A 21,991-nucleotide genomic window follows, 5' to 3' on the forward strand; every position below is an offset into this window, starting at 1 on the left:
TAGCGGCACCGTAAATAACGGTGCCTCTAATAGCGGCATGGGCGCGGGCACGCGACCCTTCATGGCGGCAATACCGGCATGGCGTAAATAGGAAGACATCACAAGTCAGGCTGACATGCAAATAACGGCCATACTGAAGCCCGAAAAAGTACCTTACCGACATGGAGTAAATACCGGCATCGCGGACCACCTATAAACTGCCATGTGCAGTGTTCCCAACTGCCACAGGTGCACACAATCAGCACAGGTGGCGGCAATATAGACTGGGCCAGCACAAAAGGAGCACACCACACCCCTTCCCACACCCAGTCACACACCAAAATGATTCCCATACTACTAGCAATGCTGGGGCTGGAGGACATGATTGCAGTGGAACTCCGGCAACAACAACAGGCAGCACAGAGGAGCCGCAGGAGGAGAATGAGGGTGAGGCATGCCCCACCAGTGCAGCCAGTGGTACCACGCAGATAACCCCCAATCCCTCTCATCAGAGCCAGTCCATTCAACCTAACCCCTGAGCAGATCCACACCCTGTACCGTCTGGACCGGGACACCATCACCACCATTGTGGACATGATACATGACAACATTGTCAGCCTGATTGAAAAAACGCACCGCCATCCCACCTCTACTGAAGGTAGTGTCTGTGCTCCACTTCCTGGCCACAGGCACCTACCAGCACATGCATGCATGTGCTGGTAGGTGCCTGTGGGGCACATGCATGGCATATCACAACCATTATTCTCACGTACGCTGAACCAAGTGCTTGATGCCCTCCTGAAGCACACAGGCGACCACATTTTCCTACCACGGACAGCCCAGGAGAACTCCCAACATTCACTGGCCGGCATCCCTGGTTGCGTTGGCACCATCGACTGCACCCATGTTGAATTGGTGGCCCCACATGCCATGGAGGTATTGTACCGCAACCGTAAGTTATACCACTCCAACGTGCAAATGGTATGTGACTCAAACAAGATCATCACACATTGTTGTGCCCGATTCCCCGGATCAAACCATGATTCATTGGTCATGCGGAACTCCACGATACCCCGCTACATGGAGCGACATGCAGGGCACAGATCCTGGCTTCTCGGTGAGTTGCATGTTAGGCTCATGGAAATGAGATGTGGGTAGGTGATTGGGGGGAGAGATGCGTACTTCACCTGGCTGACAGCACCTGAGAGAATGTACCATGCTCATACCCCAAAGCAGGCCAAACCTGACCCGACACCTGACCACTAAATACAAGACGTAAACTGCACTACCACGAAAATGATGCACTGCAACAACCATTACATAGCCATCAACACGTAAACTGCACATAAGCAGACCGTAGACCCCACAGCACAATGCAGCAACAAGCAATGAGGATGGCCAATGCACAGCGCCAAATACCATCAACTAAAAGTACAGGTCTCCATTACTGCGTGCAAAGGAGCCACATGAGGGCAAGATACAAGAACACACCCCTACACCAACACAGAGGTCCACCAAAACAGCATGTCACCATTGGTCGTGCAAATTGAGATCATTGTGACGCTGCCATCAACGTTGACAGGATGGTAGCGTACATATCACTGCACATCACCCAGATCATGGGAACCATCGTGGACTACCACAGTGCATGAGCAGCCACAAGGAATTTGCCACCCCTGCGCCCAATTGACGATGGCACGCACACCTGCATATAAGTGGAATACACACATCAGTCACTTCATGTGTCTCTACTCATGCATGGATCTGTGGGTGCATACAGGAAATGAATGCTTGCTATGGTGTCATTGATACAGGTCCCATGTGATGTGAGGACTTGCACATAATCATTGTTGCCCACATGCAGGTGATGCAGGCTATCCCTTGAAGAGGTGGCTCCTTACCCCAGTCCGGAGCCCGCAGAACAGGCACGAGGAGGACTATAATCGTGCCCATACACGTACCCGTGTGTTGGTTGAGCAGACCTTTGGCCTCTTGAAGGCACGGTTTCGCTGCCTCAGCAGGTCTGGTGGTGCACTCCTGTACGGCCATGAGAAGGTGGGCAAGATCGTCATGGCATGTGTCATGCTACCCAATATGTGCATCAGACGGAATGTGCCCCTGCACCCTGACGCTGAACTGCAACCACCTGACGATGAGGATGAAGAGGGTGGAGATGGGGCCGCACTTCAGGGAGGCAGCGATGCACAGCAGGGAGGTGCCATGCGCCAGACTCTGATTGACCAATGTTTCTAGCACACATGGATGGGGAGTGTGACATGGAGGTGGAACTCGGGGCACTGGGTGTGTCAGAGACATAGACACTGTAGACTGTTCACCAATAAAGCACACGTACACAATAAGCAATGTCCTCGCATGTGAAATCAGATTGCATAACAAGTGTATTCAGAATATGTAACTAACAAGTGCACAAGCCCTCCACCCAACACATCCACTCCCCCTTCCCCTTCCCCTCCCCCCTCAACTTCCCCACACATCCTCACCCCCCTCTGCCTCCTCCCTCAACTTCCCCACACACCCTCTCCCCCGTCAACTCCCCCACACATGGTGTGCACTGGCGTGCACCATAAATCCACATGGGACCAGTATGCCTGGCTGAACCTATAGTGCTCCCCCTCTTCCAGCACCAGGTGCACCCCTGTCCGATCTGCGCAGGTTCTGGCCAGGCCTACGCACAGGGCTGGTCTTAGTTGAGCTTGCATTGGAAGATGTCCCAGGTTGTTCTGGCCTCCATTGCTGCCACCATTTGTGAGAGGACCTGCCGCACTGCTGCCAATTTGCCACAAATGCCCTTTGAGGTGGTCTCAATTACTGTTTTGAGGGATGCAGCACATTCTCTTATGTCATCCCTTGCCCGGCCACATTCCTTGATGTGCTGTGTCAACAGCCCTGTCAGCTCCTCCTGCCGCTTCTGAATTGCCCTGATCCCCTCTTGGCTGGTCGGGACAGTGGTGGATGTGTGAGGGGTTTCCAACATGGTTTGTTCCTCATGTACACTTGGCGTGGGGGTGAAACTGCCAGGCCATGAATCCCCAGGAGACAGACCGTGCATGCTGCTGTTGTGCAAGCTGCATGGGGAGAGTTGTGGTGAATGCAGGGGGCCTGTGGCGGTAGTTGCGCCATGCGGCAGAACATATGCCTCATCGTCCAACACGGCTGCTGTGGCAGCTGTCTCTCGCACTGTGCTGCTGGCAGCCGATGCAGTGCCTTCTGCCACTGGCTCCTGTGTGCTGGTGGCTGGTGTGGGTGCTGTGGTGGGGGCCCTAGTGCACATTGGTGCTGTGGCCTCTGGGTTTTTCTTGCCCTTCCGCAGTAGTGCAGGTTGGCCTCTTCCCCTTGATGTTGAGGGGCGATGCTCTCCCTCCATGCCCCTGGCCTTCTTTTGTGGTGTCGCATCATCCTCCCTAGTGTCCTGGTCATCGCTGTCTGAATGCGTGCCTGTTGGGGACCAATAGAGGGAGAGGGTTAGTGATGGGTCTATAGGCATCAGGCATGCATTGGGGTTGATGCATGCATATGGAATAGCAGTTGATTGACATTGGGGTAGTGACATACAGGTTGCTTGGCTTTTGGGTGGGTGATACATAGAAGCGTCTGGGTTGAAACATATATGGGGTGCATCATGCATGTGGACATGATTGTATATATGTGTCTGGTGGACCCTGCTCTACTTCATTGCACTGTCCGTTCAGGTGGACATCATCGTGTTGGTATTTGCATTGTTTCATTTGGGACACGTACCTGCATCAGCCGATGACGGGGCTCCTCGCTCCATGTCCCCACTCCCTCAATTGACTCCATCCCTATGGTGCTTGCGCAGATCTCCTCCCAGGGCTGCAATTTGATGGGGGAGTCCGCACCTCCGCCTGTCGCCATCCCCAGTTTGCGGTTGGCAGAAAGGGTGCTCCGCACGCGTAAACGCAGATCGTCCCAGCGCTTCCGAACATCTTTAGGAGTGCGGGGTGTGGTGCCAAAGGCACTTACTTTCAGCGCAACCTCCGCCCATATCTGCTTCTTCCGCTGCACTGCAGGGCGGGACATGTCAGAGGAGAAGACGACATCCGCATGTTCTTGCAGCGTCTCGACCAGCATGGTGAACTCCTCTTGGGAAAAGCGCTCCTTGCGCAAGCGCTCTGTGCTTTTTTTGAGTGCTTTGGGCATGGTAAAATGCAGCAGCTAGTGGTGGAAGTGTGGTAGAAGTGTGGTGGTCAGATGGCTCCTGGTTGTGGAGGATGGCAATGGATTGTGTTTTCAAAGAGGGCCGCCGTGCACTTTCCCGTTCCTGTGCGATGACGCTACTTCCGGCTCTGCTTATTAGCGGTCACCGCTAATAGCGAACACCGCTAATGCCGATGGCCTGGATGGCGGTGGAGCTATTTACGCTTCGTGCTATGCTGGTAAGGGAGATTTTTCGCCCTTTTACGGCATGGCGGTGGGGTCATTACCGGCATGGCGCAAAGCTTGTGCCCGCGAAGTCGTAATAGGACGCTTTTAGCGGTCTATTACCAGCACGGACATGGCAGTTGCTCTATGCCGGTAATGACCGGTACGTACCGCCAACCTCGTAATGAGGCCCATTGTATTCTATTATTTTTTGGCAAGGGGTATCCACGCGTTTTTGTAAAGCTATGTTTCCCCGCTTCGCTAAGGTTTAATGTAGGGTAAACATGAGGTTATTGTCAAACACAGTGAAAACAGAAGGATGAAAGAGAAGATGGTGAATAAATCTGCCCATTGAAAGCTCGTTTCTTTTTTTCCCTTCAGGACATATTGTTGCTATGGCTTACCTTTCTGAGAACGAACACGAATTTGAAAGTGGAACAACCTTTGTTTCCGTGGTTTGTACAGCATCGACTGACCGCACTATTCGAGCTTGGAACATTCAGGAGGTAGGAGACGGACCTTCCAATATGGCAACTTATGTTCTCTCAAATTTGTTATTAATTCGGTGCTCGCCAATGACTACTTACTTAATTTAAGGTTAACATTAGATTAATAGGAAATGTGTTTATTTGCCTTAACATTGCCAGCAATACCAATCTAACATGTCCATATGTAGGTTCGGCTAAGAGCTTCACAATTGAGTTTTTAATTATAGCTCCAAAGCAGAGCTCTTTTCATGTTGTTTAAAAACGACATCAATTAGCGACATACATTTCACAAGCAGCACAGAGCATTTTTTCGGAGGAGGTGCACTTTTATGTAATGGTGACAACTGGTTAATTTGTTTTTCAGAACAATATCTGTGATGGGAGTCCTTGGCTGTTAACATGCTGCTGCAGTCCGGTCATTCTTTTAAAATGTACGGACTCGGGTGTACATTATGTTTTTGGTAGCTGCATCTGAATCAATCTTTTAAGAGACAACGCTGGGAGCACTAATACATGAAACCGATTATAAAGCAAGGAAATTAGGAGAGCCTGAGGGAGCTCTTAAATGGTCTATATAGTACTGGAGAGGTATATTTACAAATATTGCTCTTTTTTATCCACTGAATCTCTGACACAGTTCACTACTTTTCTGGCACCAAACTACACCAATAGCCTTCCGAATGGCAATATAATTTCACTACTAGATGGGTCCTTGTCGTTCAACATGGGTCGAAGCACCCACACATTCATAGGCCAGGCCACAAAAGCACTGTGAAGATGAGGGGAGTGTGGCCTAGTCGTCCTTTCTAGAAATGTAGGTGTATGTGATTCACTGTAACATCATACCGGTCTAGTTTACACATAATACAGTGGAGACCCTGGATTCAGTATGGTGAATGCAACATCAAATTGGTGAATGACTCATCAACTGGGTGACCCCACCGCAAACATATGGGCACTAGGTTTCAATCCTCTTCTTCAATGTCATTGTCCACGTAATGTGGACACTCCTATTTATTATTGTCATTTTATTGTTTCCCCTGATTATTTTTCCACTGAAGGTGTTCTATAAAACAGTACATCGAACACCTGAGATGTAGGGATTTGGAACCTACTGTAGACATAATTTTATAGTATTATTTGTTTGTGTGGTGTCAAGCCAGTATAGCAAAATAAAAAGGTGATGGCTGAAAGGTTTAGAATGAATCTTAACCTCTGGCATCGCTCTGGGTACCCTCCAAACCATAGTGCTGTGCCTGCCAAAGCATTACAGAAAGGGGAACAATGAAATGCAAATCAGGCTAAGTTCAATCCAAGTGGCAGTCCAGCCGGAACTGGCTTGCTCTCCCTTCTGCATGATGCCATGAGGGGGGAAGAGAATACTGCACTATAAAACTGCACATCTTGATAAAGATTGGTTAAAAAACGATAAAGTGATTAAGAAAACAAAAAATTCTGTTTTTGGCCTACCATTCATTTTTCCCTAGAGAAAAAGTGCAAGTGCACTGTCTAGTAATGTTTGAAACAAGGGGGGTGGCCCTTGTTCCCCAAAACCTTTCATATATCTCCCATGGTATTCTGCAGCAGAGAACCTTTTTTTTTTTTTTTTAAACATATTGTATTATTTTCATAGTACAAAAGTGAATATTCCCCAACTTTACCAACCCACCCCCACCCATCCCGTTCGGAAGAGAAGTCCATGATCAACTGACCTCAGTGTCGATTAAGAAGTGAAAAAGTCTGTTATTTTTATATAGTGCGGGCACCACTGTGCCATATAATCTGATTGAAGATATTCTAGTACTCCCCATTCTTTTGTGAAGGTGCCTTGTGTTCCTTGGATATTGTGAGTTATCTTTTCCATGGTCATTTGGGACCAGACTTTATATAGCCATGTGTATAGCAATGGTGGATCTTTCTTCTTCCATCCCTGTGCGATCGTGGCCCAGGCCGCAATGACTAGGCCCATAAGACTCCTCCATTGCGCCTTAGTGAGTGTTTTGGCGTGTTGCCCTTTAAGTCCGCAGAGCCATAGTTTTTCTGGAAAGTGTTCCGCTTCTGGATATATCTTCTTTAGCTCTGATATTACTTCTGTCCAGAAGCCTTTGACCTTTGGGCAGTCCCACCAAATGTGTCTCCATGTGCCTATTTCTGTGCAGCCCCTCCAGCATTGGTTAGACGAATGTGGGAACATGCTATGTAGCCTCTCTGGGGTATAGTGCCATTGTGTAATAATTTTTGTCCACATTTCTCTGGTTTCGGCAGCCCGGGTTAGTTTGGGGATATTGGCCCATAGCGACTGCCACTGTTGTGGTGTGATGTCCTCTCCCAGAGTTTTTTCCCATTTTTTAATATATGCCCACTTTATGTCTTCCTCCTGTGTAGTTATGAATTTGTAGAGAGTGGAGACTAGCTTTTTGTCTCCTGAGTTGGTAAGGAGAAACTTTTCAAAGGCGGTAAGCTCCCTCGTCGCTGCGTGTGTTATCTCGGGTGAGGATAGCTAGTGTCTGAGTTGTTCATATTTGTATCTATCTGCATTTGTGAGGTTCCATTGTGTTTTGCAGTCGGCGAAGGATCTCAGTTCCTTGTCTACGAACATTTCCCCAATTTTTCTACAACCTGCTTCCTCCCAGTTCTCGTATGCGCCGTGCTCAGTTCCTAGTGGAAACTGGGGATTCCTGCAGATTGGAGTGAACGGGGCTGGAGCGGTGGTAATGTTCCCTTTCCGTGTCTGCTCGTCCCAGGCATTCATTGTGGCCTTCATGATCTCACTGATACGCAGGTTCGGGTGCCTATGCTGTTTTGATTTCCACAATAAGTCCTCCAGTGGTGTTCTTGCGACCGCTCTGTCCTGGGTCACCCAGATCGTTCGCTGATTGTCTCCCAGCCATTCTTTCAGGATCCATAGTTGTGCCGCTCGGTAATAGTTCTTAAAGTGTGGGAGCGCCAGGCCCCCCTCTTTAGTGTGGGACGTGAGAACTGATCTGGCTACTCTGGGGGGGTTTTCTATTCCAAATAAAAGATGAGACTGATTTTGTCAGTTTCTTGAAGAAGGAATCAGGGATTACGATCGGGAGGGATTGGAAGTGATAAAGCAGTTTCGGGAGGATGTTCATTTTAATCGATTGGATTCTTCCCCACCAGGAGATATTTAGGGGGCACCACCGTTCTAGCTCTTTTTGTATTCTTGCCACGAGTTGGGGGTAGTTACTTTTGTATAGTGCCTCTACCTTCTGTGTGAGTGTTATACCCAGATATTTTATACCTTCCCCTGCAACTTTTAGGCCAAACTGCCCTGCTTCTCTATTCAGTGATTCCCTGCTCCCGGCTAGGAGTAAGATTTCTGACTTTTTTTTGTTTATTTTTAGACCCGATATGTCCCCGAATGACTCAAGTAGGTGGAGTGCCGCAGGGATGGACTGGGCTGGGCGTTCGAGTGCCAGTAACATGTCATCTGCGTAGGCTATTACCTTATGTTGTTTACCCGCCATCTCGATTCCCTTGATTTGGTCCGATTCTCTAATTTTAATTAGTAATGGTTCTAGGAACAGCGCATATAGGAGCGGTGATAGAGGGCAGCCTTGTTTTGTTCCCCTAGAGATTCCCACCCTCTCCGTGACCACTCCATTTAACGCTATTCTAGCTGATGGGGAGGAGTAGATGGCCTTAATCATATTTATATGTTGGGTCCCGAATCCCATATGTGCCATAGTTCTGAAGAGCATTGACCATTCAACCCGGTCAAATGCTTTTTCTGCATCTAAAGATAATAGGACTGCAGGGGTGCGGGTTATGTTAATTTTTTCTGTTAGATGGACTAGCCTTCTTGTGTTGTCGTGCGTCTGCCTCCCTGGTATGAATACCGACTGATCCGGGTTTATTAAGGAGGGAAGCAGTGGGGATAGTCTGGCGGCCAGGATTTTTGTGTATATTTTTGAGTCTAAATTGATCAGGGCGATCAGTCTGTATGAGCCTGGGAGGGTGGGATCTTTGCCTTGTTTGTGGAATACCAGTATTTTAGCTTCATTCATGGATGGAGTAATGTTCCCACTATCTCTAAAGGTGTTTAGTAGTCTAGTGAGGAAGGGGGTGAGGAGGTCTTCATATTTTTTGTAGAATGGGGCAGTAAAGCCATCCGGGCCTGGCGCTTTGTTGAGAGGGAGATCTTTTATTGCTTTCTTCACTTCACTTTCCGTTATCTGCGCCTCAAGATCCGTTCTGGCCTTATCTGGTATTTTTTGAAAGGGGATCGATGTCAGAAATCTGTTTTGGTCTGCCTCATCTGGGTGTTTAGTTTCATATAGGCCCTGGTAGAACTCCCTGAATGTGTCTCCTATATCTTCGGTGCGCGTCAGCTGATCTCCTTGTGTATTTTTAATGCTCCGAATGGTCATTGTTTTCCGCTTTGACGAGAGTAACCGGGCTAGATATCGGTCGGCCTTGTTAGCCTTTATATAATATCTCTGTTTGAGGTATAAGAGGGATCTCTGGGCTTTCTTACTACGGAGGAGGTCAAGTTGCCCCTCTGGGTGTTTAAGTGATCTTTTTCAGCTCCTCGTGGGGTTCGCCAGTAGTTCTCCCCGGATTTTTGACAGCTTCTCTTCCAGTTCGGTTTCCCACTGTTGTGATTGTTTTTCCCTCGCTGCTTTGAGGGCTATTAAGTGGCCCCTGATTACCGCCTTGAACACCTCCCACACCGTACTCAGGGCTATCTCCCCTGTATCGTTGTTTTCAAAGAATTCTGTGATCTTGTCCCTAATGGATTCTCCCATCACTGGGTCTGAGAGTATCTCCTGAGGAAGCTGCCACCTCCAAATTCCTTTCTCCTTCTTTGGGGTCGACAGGTCCATCCAAAGGGGTGCATGGACTGACAGAGAGATGGGTCCCAGTTCCATGTTTTGAATTTTACCCAGTTTCCCCACTGACACCCAGAAGTAGTCAATTCTTGACATCGTGTTGTGGACGTGCGAGTAATATGTGTATCCCCTGATTTGACCCTTGTGTTCTCTCCATGCATCGCACAATGCCATACCCTCCATCCGTCGTTTAAGTCGATCCGACGGGGCGCCTTGGTGGTGGGGCCCACCCGTGCTCCTGTCAATCTGAGGATGCCAGGCCACATTAAAGTCCCCTCCTATGATTATTTCACCTTTCGCGTACTCCTCCAGCCTCCCCATCGTGTCTCTCAGGAAGCCGTCTTGGCCCGTGTTAGGGGCATATACTGAGGCCAGTGTCAGTGTGGCGTTGTGGAGTTTGATATTGGCAAAGGCGAACCGGCCTTCTTTGTCGTATAGTTTGTCAATCAGGCTTGCTTCCAGACCCTCCTTAATAGCAATCATCACTCCCGCTCCCTTCTCCGCAGCGTTGGATTGTGCCAATATTTCGTAGCCTCTGAGGCAAATTTTCCCCCTATCCTGTACTTTGATATGTGTCTCCTGGAGCAGTAGCACTTCGGCCTTTTCCTTCCTTAACATGTTCTCCACTTTTTTCCGTTTCACTGGAGAGTTCAAACCCCTTACGTTTAAGGTTACGAATCTTATCTTCCCCATTTCATATGCCCTTTCTGGGTGCTCCTTTCGCCGAGTTGACCATTCCCCTCTCTCTTCCGGAACGGAAACGTCCCACCCACCCCTCCCCCCCAAACTGTAAGAATGTCCCCAACCTTTAACTGTAGTCCAACTTGTGCTCCCGAGGAGGGCCCGGGTACCTAAGGTAGCTCTGGCGTTCCTCCTATCGCTCATTGCCCTCTGTAGGCTCGAGGCGAACCATGCGGGGAGTCCTAAACCCCTCATCATCCCTTGGCCTTGATGTAGGTCGTTCCGGTACCACACAGGGCCTAATGATTCTGCTCAGTCCGGGTTCCATCATCGGGTGCTGTTCTGCATTGAGGCACCGAGTATCTTGTGCTGTGGATTCACGTCCATTCGGTTGTTTTATTTGACGCTTCGCTTCCCCTTCCTTGCCGTTTCCTTTTCTGGCGGACCCTTTCCCATCCCCCTGGTCTGGTCTGCCATTCCCCCCTTTTATTTTCGTATTTGGTCGATGGTTCATCTATCTGGATGTCCATGATGCTCAGCCCCTCTTCCATGGTGGTTGTCCTCCTTGGCTGACCCTCCCAGTCGAACAGTAGACCGAAAGGGAATGTCCATTTGTATTTTATCTCTCTCTTGACCAATTCTCGAGTGAGTGGGGTCATTTCTCTTCTTTTCTGGAGTGTTGTGGCAGATAGGTCTTGAAACAGCTGAATTTCCACCCCGTTAATCCTGATTTGTTCTAACTGCCTCACTCTCCGTAGTATGAGTTCTTTTTGCGGGTAGGAGGATATAGCTGCCAACACGTCTCTGGGTCTCTCCCCTGGTGCTCCAGTGCGCTTTGGGCCCACTCTATGGATGCGGTCAATCCCCACTGCCTCTGAGTCTTGTGCTTCTATGATATCTCTGAAGACCTCCTGCACCGCTTTCCGTAGATCCCTGTCCGAGACCGATTCTGGCATATTTTTAATGCGAATGTTCGATCTGCGGGACCTATTTTCTAGGTCCTCGCACTGCATTTCCAGGTTGTGGGTCAAGCGGACAAGGTGTTCTTGGGTTTCGCTGTTTTGCAGTGCCTCCTCTTCTGCGTTCTGCAGTATTTTTTCCAAGGTGTCTGTCCTTTCTTCCAGGTTCGCAATGTCGTGTTTAACATCATGGATAGCCTGCTGCATGTCGTGTTTGATTGCAGCGAATTGGTCCTGAACTGTCGACATGAGCTTGTCTTGTAATTCTTTAAACCAGGATTGCATATCTTCTTTAGTTGGGGGTAGGTCGCTGGAGGTGATGTGGGCCGCTTCCGTCGCAGGCAATGACGGGATGGCCTTCGGAGGCCTGCTTCTCGTCGATACCGGGGTCTCCACCGCCCACATCTGTACCAGGTTGGAGTCCTGCTTAGCGGATTGCTGGTTCTGTTGGGATCCCCCTCCCTTCACTTTAGCTCTAGACATAGTACCGGCAATTTTGTCCGTGACTGTCCCTCTCTCTTCGATGGCTGCGCGGCGTTAGGAAGGGCCTACTGCGTCAAGTTGTGCCGATGGTGATTCGGGGGGGGATTTACTCTCCCTTTTGCGCTGCGCGGTCAGGGTGTCCTGCGGTTCCTGCCCGTTCTTGCCTTGTGGGGGGGGGGATGCGGGATTCTCCCTAGCGCTCTCGGGGTCCGCGCAGGGGGGGAGATCTGGCAGTTGGGGGGGGGTCACCTTCCAGTCCACCGGGCCGGAGGACTACTGCTGCCGCCCCTCAGCTCTGGGCATCGGGTTGAGTTTGTTTGCCGCTCCCCCGCTCCCTCCGCGCGCTCGCTGGTGTCTGGTGGCGTCGATTCTGCTGTGTTGGGGTTCCCTCCCGCCCGGGCAGTCCGTGTCACCAGCCTCCTCTGTGCTGCATGGCGAACCGCCTCTCTCCGTTCCCTCGTTGCGCTCCGGCCCAGCCCTGGGCCATGTCGGATGGATCGCTGGCGCGGAGGGGGGAGGGGTGGATTCCTCTCCGTGGCGTCTCTGGATGACGGGTGTCGGGGAGACTTCTTCCGTGTGCGTCCTGTCTTTGGACGATATTCGGTGCCGGGTATAGGATCAGCCACCCTCCGGAACTTAGCTAATTACGGTGCTGCTGAAAGGCCCGGCGGGAGCGAGTCTCACTCACGTCTCGCTGTGCCGGCGGCCATCTTGGAATCTCAGCAGAGAACCTTATCGGAAATGAAAATCTCCTTTTAAAAAAAAAACTAAAAAAAAAGTTTTTGTACTTCAATGGAGCGTTTCCCTCCAACGAAAAGTTCTCAAAAAACTATTTGGAGGGGGAAAAGGGATGCAGTCGCATCAGGCTTGAGGTAGGGAGGGGAAAAGGGACACCATGTGAATGAAGTTGGGGTCTTGATGGTGGTGTGGGTATCCAGTTATGGTAAGAACATTTTTGACTTATCATGGGAATACTGGGAGAATCTCGCAAGATTACCCCAGCATGCCACAAGATGCGCTCGGAATAGAAACTGTCACACCAGCCAAAGAGTGATGGCGGTTCATGGGAGTTGGACAGGGAGGGAAATGCAATGGAGGGTATGGCCAAAGACCATGGCTAGTCGGTCTCAAAGTATAATGACAAAGATATTTAAGTTATTTGCATATTTTGATTTGAGTACAATCTAGCGGGTGCCAAATGTAGTGATTGGAACAGGGAAGTAGAGAAAGGGGGAATGAAGAAAAAAAACAGTCAATATGCCAGAAAGACTGTGTTATAAACTTGTTGGATTAAGGTGTATAAGGCAAAAGGAGAATTACAAAGTGGCCTTCCTAGACTTGAGCCCCATACAGGTTCTAGTATGCTTTGCTCTTGAGCCCATTACAAGCTCTGGTCTGTTTTCTCCCCAGTATACTGGCTTGCACCTCAGTCTTGGATACAATTCTTTGGGTTGCACCAGGTTCTTGGTTATAACTACAAGCAACATAGTAAAACAACTTCTCTGATTCAGGCTTCCCTTGCCAAGATCTGGACTGAAGTCTCCAGCAGCCTGTCGGCTATGGGTTGTAAGGATTTAGCTACACTACTCGGCACATTGCTCTCCTCACTTCTCCTTTTTCTCTCTCTGCTTGCAAAAGCCCGCTGTCTCCTTTCTAACTCTGACCTTCTTGTATTGTCACAGAAGATGGCAAGCTGTACCACAGTTAGGCACACGTGGATGAGAGCATTACGGATCCAGTTGTGACCTTGATGAACATAGGAAGGCTGATCTGGTTGATGGCAGTGTGCTCAATCATCTGAGTGGCAACCCTCTATTTTGAGGAGAGTCTTTCCCCAAAGAACCAAAATACATTGTATCCAAGTTTTTTTTACAGGATGGGAGTTGCCATCATTTTTGTTGGTTTATATGTTTAATGTTTCAGAGTATCTATGTTATCACTTGGTAAATCCTGTTCAACTAGACTCGCAAATTGCAATTGCAAAGGAGGTGCAGCCAATGGAGTTGTAGTGATATTTCACTGGACACATTGCCTCATCAAAATGTCTCCTAATACAGTTCTGTTTTTCTTGAGTTGTTTCTTCCTGCACGGCTCTTTGTCGCGCTGCCTTTTCCACACTGTCTTGTGCTGCACCACCATAACCAGTGCCTCTCTCCCATGCCTTTTTTGCTCTTAGAAAGGGCTATCCCCTTTAATTACCTGCCTTCTTCTCCCATTGTGACAGGAAGTGGGACCACTAGGCCCTTTTGCACCCCCAAATCACCCCCTGAAGCCATTGCTTTGATCTCTCTTCCCCTGTTTTCCCTCTTTGCCCAATACTCCCACTTGCTTCATCCTCCTTCCTCCTGCATGCCTACATGACTTCTCACTACCCCCACTTGGGCTCGCGATCCACGGTAAAGTGAAGACTTGTGCAACAAATGCGACATAGCAAAGACCCACCTAAGCTAATGGTAAACAATAGTAGAAAGAAAACAATAAATACCTCAAGGTTACTTTCTCAATAATATTGGGGTTAATCATCTGCTAAATACATTTAGGATTCGGGAAAATATTCGAAAAGCCACCCAAATTGTTTACTGCTATCCATTTCGTGGAGGGGTATCTTTGAGTGCCGATGATTACTTCTCAATGCATTTTTTATACTATTAAGTTCTCTGGCCGATTTTGTAAGGTAGGCTTATGCATTATATCAATTCATTTGGAAGAATGGGGTTGACCCAAAATTGAAGAAAGAGGGAAACATCCTTGCCCTTAATGATCCGTAAAGTATTTATTACAAATACTCCAAGAATTTCTTCACTGAAAAGTTGGGTTTACAATTGGTACACTCTCCTCGAGTTCTTTACATTTGAATATTCTCAGTATTGTTGATCACTTAATATCCACATTTAGAGTAACTTTATATTTTTCAAAGGAATATACTCATTTCCAGGTCTAATCCCATAGTATCCTCTTATGAATTAACTCTTTCCATTCAAAAAAGCCTCATCAATTATTGATTAGTTTGGTATTTTCATATTTTGTTGAAAGGAATACCCTCATGTCCTTATGTCTACTATATTCTCGTAATATCCTCTTTTGAATTATCTTGATAGTCATAAAAAGAATATCTGCATGGGCAATTCATCTAGGGGGCGCTCAATAGCCTGAGGAAGATGGCCGCTGGGTGATCTAGCTCCAGGAAGGATGAGCTTTTGGCACGGAAAATCTCCAACCGCTACAGAATGCAAGAGGAACCGACTGGCTGGCCAACTCTGTGAGCCCCTGGTGCATTGATGATCTAGAGCAATGACGTGCCCCGGCCAGCATGTGAAACAGAGACCGCAGTATACTACGTAGCAGCCAGGCATTTGTCTGCGCACAGCGGCGCCGAAAATAGGAGGTGAGTGTACCCGCTCTGGAGGCTGGTCGCTGCTGCGGTGCATCTTGGTACAGCCTATAGCAGGCCGGCTGGCAGACTCACTAGGCCGTGATGCGGTTGGGGGGGGCGCCTGGCACTGACAATGCGGTGGAGCTTGCCAGGGAACAATACACCACGTCAGCGGCTTATCAGGTGAGGGGACAGGCGAAAGGCGAGCATGACTCTCTTTACTGAGCGTGCGGCTGTCTTGCTGCGTATCTTTGTTTTTGCTGCGTATCTTTGCCAATGGGACCCTTATGAGCCGTACCATCTAACCGAGGCGTGGCGCGGCTGTGAGAGTGTAGCCGCCGAACTTGCCACAAGGTCATGTTAATATTGACATCATAAACACCTGCGGTCAATGGACTAAGCCTCTAGAAGACCCAGAATAGGGGCCACAGGCGCTCCATCGGGGGGCTGTATAACAGAATGCCATCACTCCCCAACCCTCGCCAATATACGGCGCCACTGCTGCTATTAGATGCAGGTCTGCACGGCATACTGCAGAATACGACTACCCACTCCAACGCATACCAGGGATGCGCAAGCGCGTGGATGCGTGTGTGCTGGGGGCACACAAGGAGTACACATGGAATCAAACGCAGTGCTACCCACACACAGAGCGTACTCTCAAGTGTTACATGACCTCCCTGGGAATAACGGAAGATAGAGTGATGCTGGGTCTTGATTGGGCTGCCGGAACCGCAACCCACGCCATAGAAAGCTGACCAGCAGACTGGTGACGAACCCCAGGTGCATCATTCACTGGGGCTCTCGGGCTGCAACCATCTTGGCGCCAGGGAGAGGGCGCTTGCTGAGCACAGACCAGGGCCACCTCACTGCTTGCCTCAGCACTACCTGTTCACACGCTCCCAAATTTGATAAATAGCTTTTTGGTATTACATGAAACACAAACTTTTAATCTGGACAAAATTGATGTACATAAAGTAATTGAAGGTTTGGCTGATTATATTCGGCCTTGGGAACTCTTTTCTTGTTTTCATTTTCCATGTGTCGGGGTGGATTTTCTTTCCCCCCGCACCTTAAGACAATAAATCACATTTTTACTAACACCGTAACATACCCTTGAAAATACTTCTACAATTTACTTTGGTATCACTTTTTCACCCATTCGGGTTGACACAACTGGTACATTTGCAACCAAACAGATAATGTAATTTTCAAAAATTAGTTCTTTGACTAATAAATCTGCTAAAACATTAGCCTTTAGTGAAGAAGAAGCTAATCGATTTTAGGGTTAATTATAGACATTGATCGAGATACAAATTCAGAGGAAAATCCAGAAAGGTTAATCAACAAACTAGAGAGGTTAATCAGGAGAGAGATCTCACAGAAACTCCTTGCGACTACTCTGGAACAATATCATAAGTCACAGAGAATTGCAAGAGGCCTGAGGGTTTACCTCTGCCCCACCCTTTATAAAGAAAACCAAGAATTTGTTAACCATAGAGGAAATATCGAAATCTCTGTCAGATATCAATCAGGAAATAGATGAGATTTTGGAACAACTGCAGGTATTAAAATCAGGAGAGGAGTTGAAAACAATCTTGGATGATACTAACTGGAAGTTAGAAACCTACCGGAAAGATATTGAACAACGCAAGATTAGGAAATTCCGTAGGGACACCTTAGACTACGCAAGGGACATATGGCAAGATTTTTATAAAAATACTAGACCAACACCAAATAGACAACCAAGACAACCACCAGCACCTGGGAATACAGATAGTAGTGAAGTCACCAGTGGAGAGGGACATATTATCCCAAGTACATCCCTAACTGGCTCCACACTAGCTTTGATTACAACCAGGGACCAGGAACTCTTTGTCCACAATAACACTGGCACCTTTTTAGGCGGGGCAAGAACAGAAGAGTGCAAAAGCAAACGGAGCGAGAAACAAATGACTGAATCAATGGTTATGAACGTCTCTTTGAAGTCCTTTTCTAAAACACAGATGGATACACTTAACTTGTGGCTGTTATACATACCTATAAGCAATACCTCTAATTTTGAGGAGGAAATTAACTTTAAGTTAGTGAGGCAGATGGAATTGAATGTTTTCTTAGAATCATTCCCAGAGGTCCAAGAAAGATCAGTCTCATTTGACTACCTGGAAATGAAATCTAAGAGCAAAGTTCACCCTCAAGTCAATCACCTCCTACTTAACATGTTCAAACTTAAAACATTGAGAGACATCAAGAGAATCAATTACAAATCAAAGAAAAAAGTAATATAAGAACACATCAACACAAACTTTTGAATGAGTTAGCCAAAGACACGTCAATTGTGATGAAACCAGCAGACAAAGGGGGAGCTCTAATCATCATGGACACTTCACTCTACCATCAGGGTTGCTTGAACCTGCTGCAGGACTGTAGAACATATCTGACATTGGACAATGATCCTCTACCTCCAAGTAGAACTCTGATTGATAAAGTCATAGCCAAGGTAAAACTTGACTAATCCACCATTTAGACCAATTGTGGCTGGAACAGAAAGTGTGATGGCCCACTAGCTGTCTACTTCGATACAGCCTTGCAACCTTTGGTACAACACACCTGTATTTACCTGAAGGATACCTCACACTTCTTACATCTCTTGAGTACACTATTTTCCTTGAACATGAGCAGCCTCTATACATCAATCCCCGATGAGGAAGGAATTGAGGCTATGGAATGGTTCTTGTTGAAACATGAGGAGGTTCAGATTCACAAGATCTCCATTGAGTTGATCAACCTAATTCTCTACAACTTCTATTTTAGTTATGAAGGCCAGTTCCATTTACAGATTTATGGGACATCCATGGGCTCCTTAGTAGCTCCAACATATGCCAACATTTTTAGGTTTCAAAATACATCCTTGAAAACCAACATTGGTCGTCCAGAATGGTATTTTGGAAACGCTATATAGATGACAATTCTGGGATCTGGAAAGGCACGAGAATGGAACTGGATCAGTTCTTTGACAATCTTAATAACTGCCATGACCATATTAAATATACCATGCAGGTAGGGGTGCCAAATATCCACTTCCTTGATGTAATGGTCAGATTCACAGACAGAGGTCTGCTGATAACTATTTACAGGAAACCTACAGATGTAATAATACACTCCATTTCAACAGTTTGCATCCGGAACATCTTAAAGAAAGCCTACACTACCGTCAGTTCTTAAGACTAATCAGGATAGTCGCTAATCTGGAATCCCTACAGAAAGAGCACAACCTTAGGTCAGAGAGGTTTAAGGCCCGTGGCTACCTTTTCAGATATGCTAGAAAAAGCCATACATGGATCAGAATCTCACAGGAGAGAAGACCTTCTGAAATCAGGCACTAAAAAAGACAACACGAGGTTGATATATGCACTCAAATTCTCTGCACAGTGTTACCAGGTCAGCAGACTAATCAAAATAAATTGCGGCCTGATAAAGTTAGATCCCACCTTACACCAGCTCTTCCCGAAACCACCGATAATTGCATACAAGAGGAGCAAGAATTTGAGAGATTCACTAGTGAGAGCCGAGAGGCCGAAAAAGTAACTACAAAGAACACTCCAGAAACCTAAATCAGGCATATTTGCCTGTCTGAATTCTCAACATTGCTCAAGCATCATCAAAGGAGACCATGTTAGGCACCCCAACACTGGAAAGAAAATTAAACTCCAAGGCATAAAATAAGCGGTTGTGCATCGCATTTTGCGATACATTACTAACACTAGCACTAACTGCAACATGATTTCTAGAGCGAGGATTGTAGGTTTTGTCAGCATAGCCTGTGCCTGGGGTGCAGAGCGCACACAGGCGAAGGCAGCGGGTCCCGGGCGCCGTGTAAGCACATGTGCAGAGCAGCCCATGTGCCGAGGCCGAGCACGCAAGAGGCAGCCATCGTGGTTGCCGCTGGTAAATTCATGCGAATTATATTTTTCGTAGGTGCTGGGGCACTGTAACAGCCTGCAGGCATATTGCCTTCTTAATGTTCGTTGAAGAGCAGGACTGCAGTGGTTTGCTGCGGTCTCTCTCTTCAGAGAACATTTAGAAAGCCTTGTGCCTGCAGGCAGTGTTATTAGTGTGGGGCTCACACTGCCCTAGCACTGATAACAGCCTGCAGGCATATTGCCTTCTTAATGTTCTTTGAAGCATGGGGCTGCAGTGATTTGCTGCTGCACTGTACTTCAAACAACATTTACAAGGTATTTATGCATGCAGACCTACCTACATTTGAAAATCAAAAACCCTGAGATTTCTGCGGTCCGTGCTTCGCTGCACCTCTAATTATTATGAATTCTGTCCTTGTCTGTCCTATATTGAAAAAGGGGGCACATGCTTAGAAAAATAACCTTAAAGGAATGGTTCGGTAAAAATGGTTTATTGCCCCTACGGGTCGGCCATGTGTTTTTAAGCCTAAGTCGCTCGATTTTCTAAAAATTTCCTATGGACCTTACCCGAGTTTTTGTCCATTAAACGCACGCGAAAACCGGCATCGGGGAGCTATCATTTTGTGATAATCCTATCACTTGCCGCATCGCTCTGGCTGACCTGCTTTTTTTGCGGCACTAAATCATATCCCCCGCCCCTCAGCCTGACATTATCAAAGCATTCATATTCCCCGCCTCTCTCCGTGACGTTTCTGTGCTGCGTAGGCAAACGCGCCCTGTCGTCTTCTACGTGACTTCACACAGAACCCGGAAACCAACACAGATGAACTCACAACACAGCGCGCCGCAATTCGGAATATGAAAATGTACTTTAAAATCAAACAGCAACACGGTACATTTGGTAAAGTACATTTATTTGACATTAAATGTTTATAGCATATTCAGCAATTGCCATATTAGCCCCGAATGCCATTTATTTTCTTTTATCTCTATCCGCAAAAACTGTTCCGTTTTATCGTGAGTCACGCGCTGTTCCTTTATGGTACACAGGGTGTTGGTCTTTGTTAAAAAAAGCACTTTGGTCGCACAGTGAACCGCAAGGCTGTTCCATCAAGTAGGCACTAGGCCAGCGTAAAGGTTTATATGTTGCTTCTAGCCGCTAGTACCGCGTAAGGGCATATGGGCCCTTGTCGATCGTCCCATAAGATCGTCAAAGTGGTGCAGTTGTTGACAAGAAGCTGCAGCTGGCGGTTGAAGAAGCCATCTGCCGGGGTCTAAAACTGGTGGCAGTCGCAGTAGGGAAGGATATACCTGTTTTGAAAACATAAAAATTATAATTAGTCTCGCCAGCCGATCTGTATTAATATTATTCATTTTATTTATTACGGCCAAGCTGAAACTATTTGCTTCCAAGGATAGTGCAATGGAGTATGTTCGGCTGTAAAATCAATGCGAAAAGTAACAAAATAAATTGAGGTTAGCACACAATGAGAAACGACTGTTTGTCTACATGCGTGTGGAATGTGGACCTGCATGCTCATGTGCCCGCTACAAGGACGATCCCACAAACGTTTTCCTAGCTCTTCATTCATTCATTTATTCATGCATCCATTCATTAATTTTTCATTCTGGTATAAAAGCGTCTAAAGAGTTACTTACATTATATTTGCAATTTCCATTGTGTCTCTGCGTAATGCAGTCCGTAAATCCCACTGTGCTCTTGACAACGATTTTTCGTATACTGAACTAACATGAAACTCGGTCTAGTTTCAGAATTTTCTGCCTTATCGTCTCTTACGTTATTGCAGCCCCCTTCAAATGAAGTTCTTTCGGCTTGGTCCCTGTCTCTCAAGGTCAAAAAACAATAGAACCTTGTACTGCCAGTGCGAGTTGTGGGCCATTCTGCATATCCAGCCAGTCCATTGCTTCTTCCAGAGTTTCAAAGAACAGAGCCTTGTTTTTGTGGAATACTTTCAGTTTTGCTGGATACATGAGCATATATTTGTAGTTTGCCTCTCGTAGTCTCCTCTTCACTGTTCCACAGTTTAGTTGGCCTTTTTGCACCTGAAGTGCCGTTATTGTTGCTGTTGCTCTCTTGATCGTGCCCCCTTTGCAGAAATATTCCAGGATTCTCTCCCTGTCCTGGTAGTTTAATATCTTGGCAATGATTGGCCTTGGAGGGGCTCCTGGCGCTGGTCTTCGTGTCAGTGCTCGGTGGGCTCTCTCCACCGCGAATCCTTGGGTTAGCGCCCCTCCCTCAATTTCTTGCAGCAACATTGTTTCGATGTATTCAGTGGGATTTGTACCTTCTTCCCCTTCCGGAAGACCTACGATACGTACATTGTTTCTTCGGGCCCGTCCTTCAGCCTCTTCTGCCCTGTTTTCCGAGTTATTCACCTGCTGGTGGAGTGTATGGATTTCAGCGGCGTTGGTGGTATTTGTTTAGACCTCTTTTTCCAGCAAACTCGTGCGTTCTGCAGTCACTCTTGCGTCTTGTCGTAGAAGCGTGACGTCCACTTGCACTGCATCAATTTTGAATTCAAGTGATGTTTTGAGGTTCGCCATGGCAGTTTCCAGTTTGGTCTTCCATGTGATCAAGTCTGCTATCGCGGATGTATCTTTCGCTACTTGCTGCTTCGGTATCCGCCGGCAGATTTTTCTCCTTCATTCTTGCTTCTTCTGTTTGTTGCGGCGTGCTAGTATATTCCTCTATGGAGGCCTGCTTCCCTTTCGATTTAGGGGCCTTTGATGTAATTTCCGCGTTCGTTAGAGTGTGTCCCCCCAGGTGCCCAGGGCCCCAGGTCCTGCGGTACTGGTTACCTAGTTCTATTTTGCAGTGGCTTCTAGG

At 47.5% G+C, this 21,991-nt stretch overlaps 1 protein-coding gene across 1 annotated transcript in view; it reads left to right on the top strand.

The window, feature by feature from the left end:
- Positions 1-21,991, top strand: part of FBXW12 (F-box and WD repeat domain containing 12) — a 549,693-nt gene that overhangs the window by 83,593 nt on the left and 444,109 nt on the right. Inside the window, exon 4 of the mRNA XM_069643567.1 lies at positions 4,762-4,886. Within this exon, the coding sequence (XP_069499668.1) occupies positions 4,762-4,886 (125 nt within the window). The remainder of the gene's footprint in view (positions 1-4,761; positions 4,887-21,991) is intronic.

Source organism: Ambystoma mexicanum, chromosome 2p, assembly GCF_040938575.1.
Source record: "Ambystoma mexicanum isolate Mex_15411 chromosome 2p, UKY_AmexF1_1, whole genome shotgun sequence".
Lineage (NCBI taxonomy): Eukaryota > Metazoa > Chordata > Amphibia > Caudata > Ambystomatidae > Ambystoma > Ambystoma mexicanum.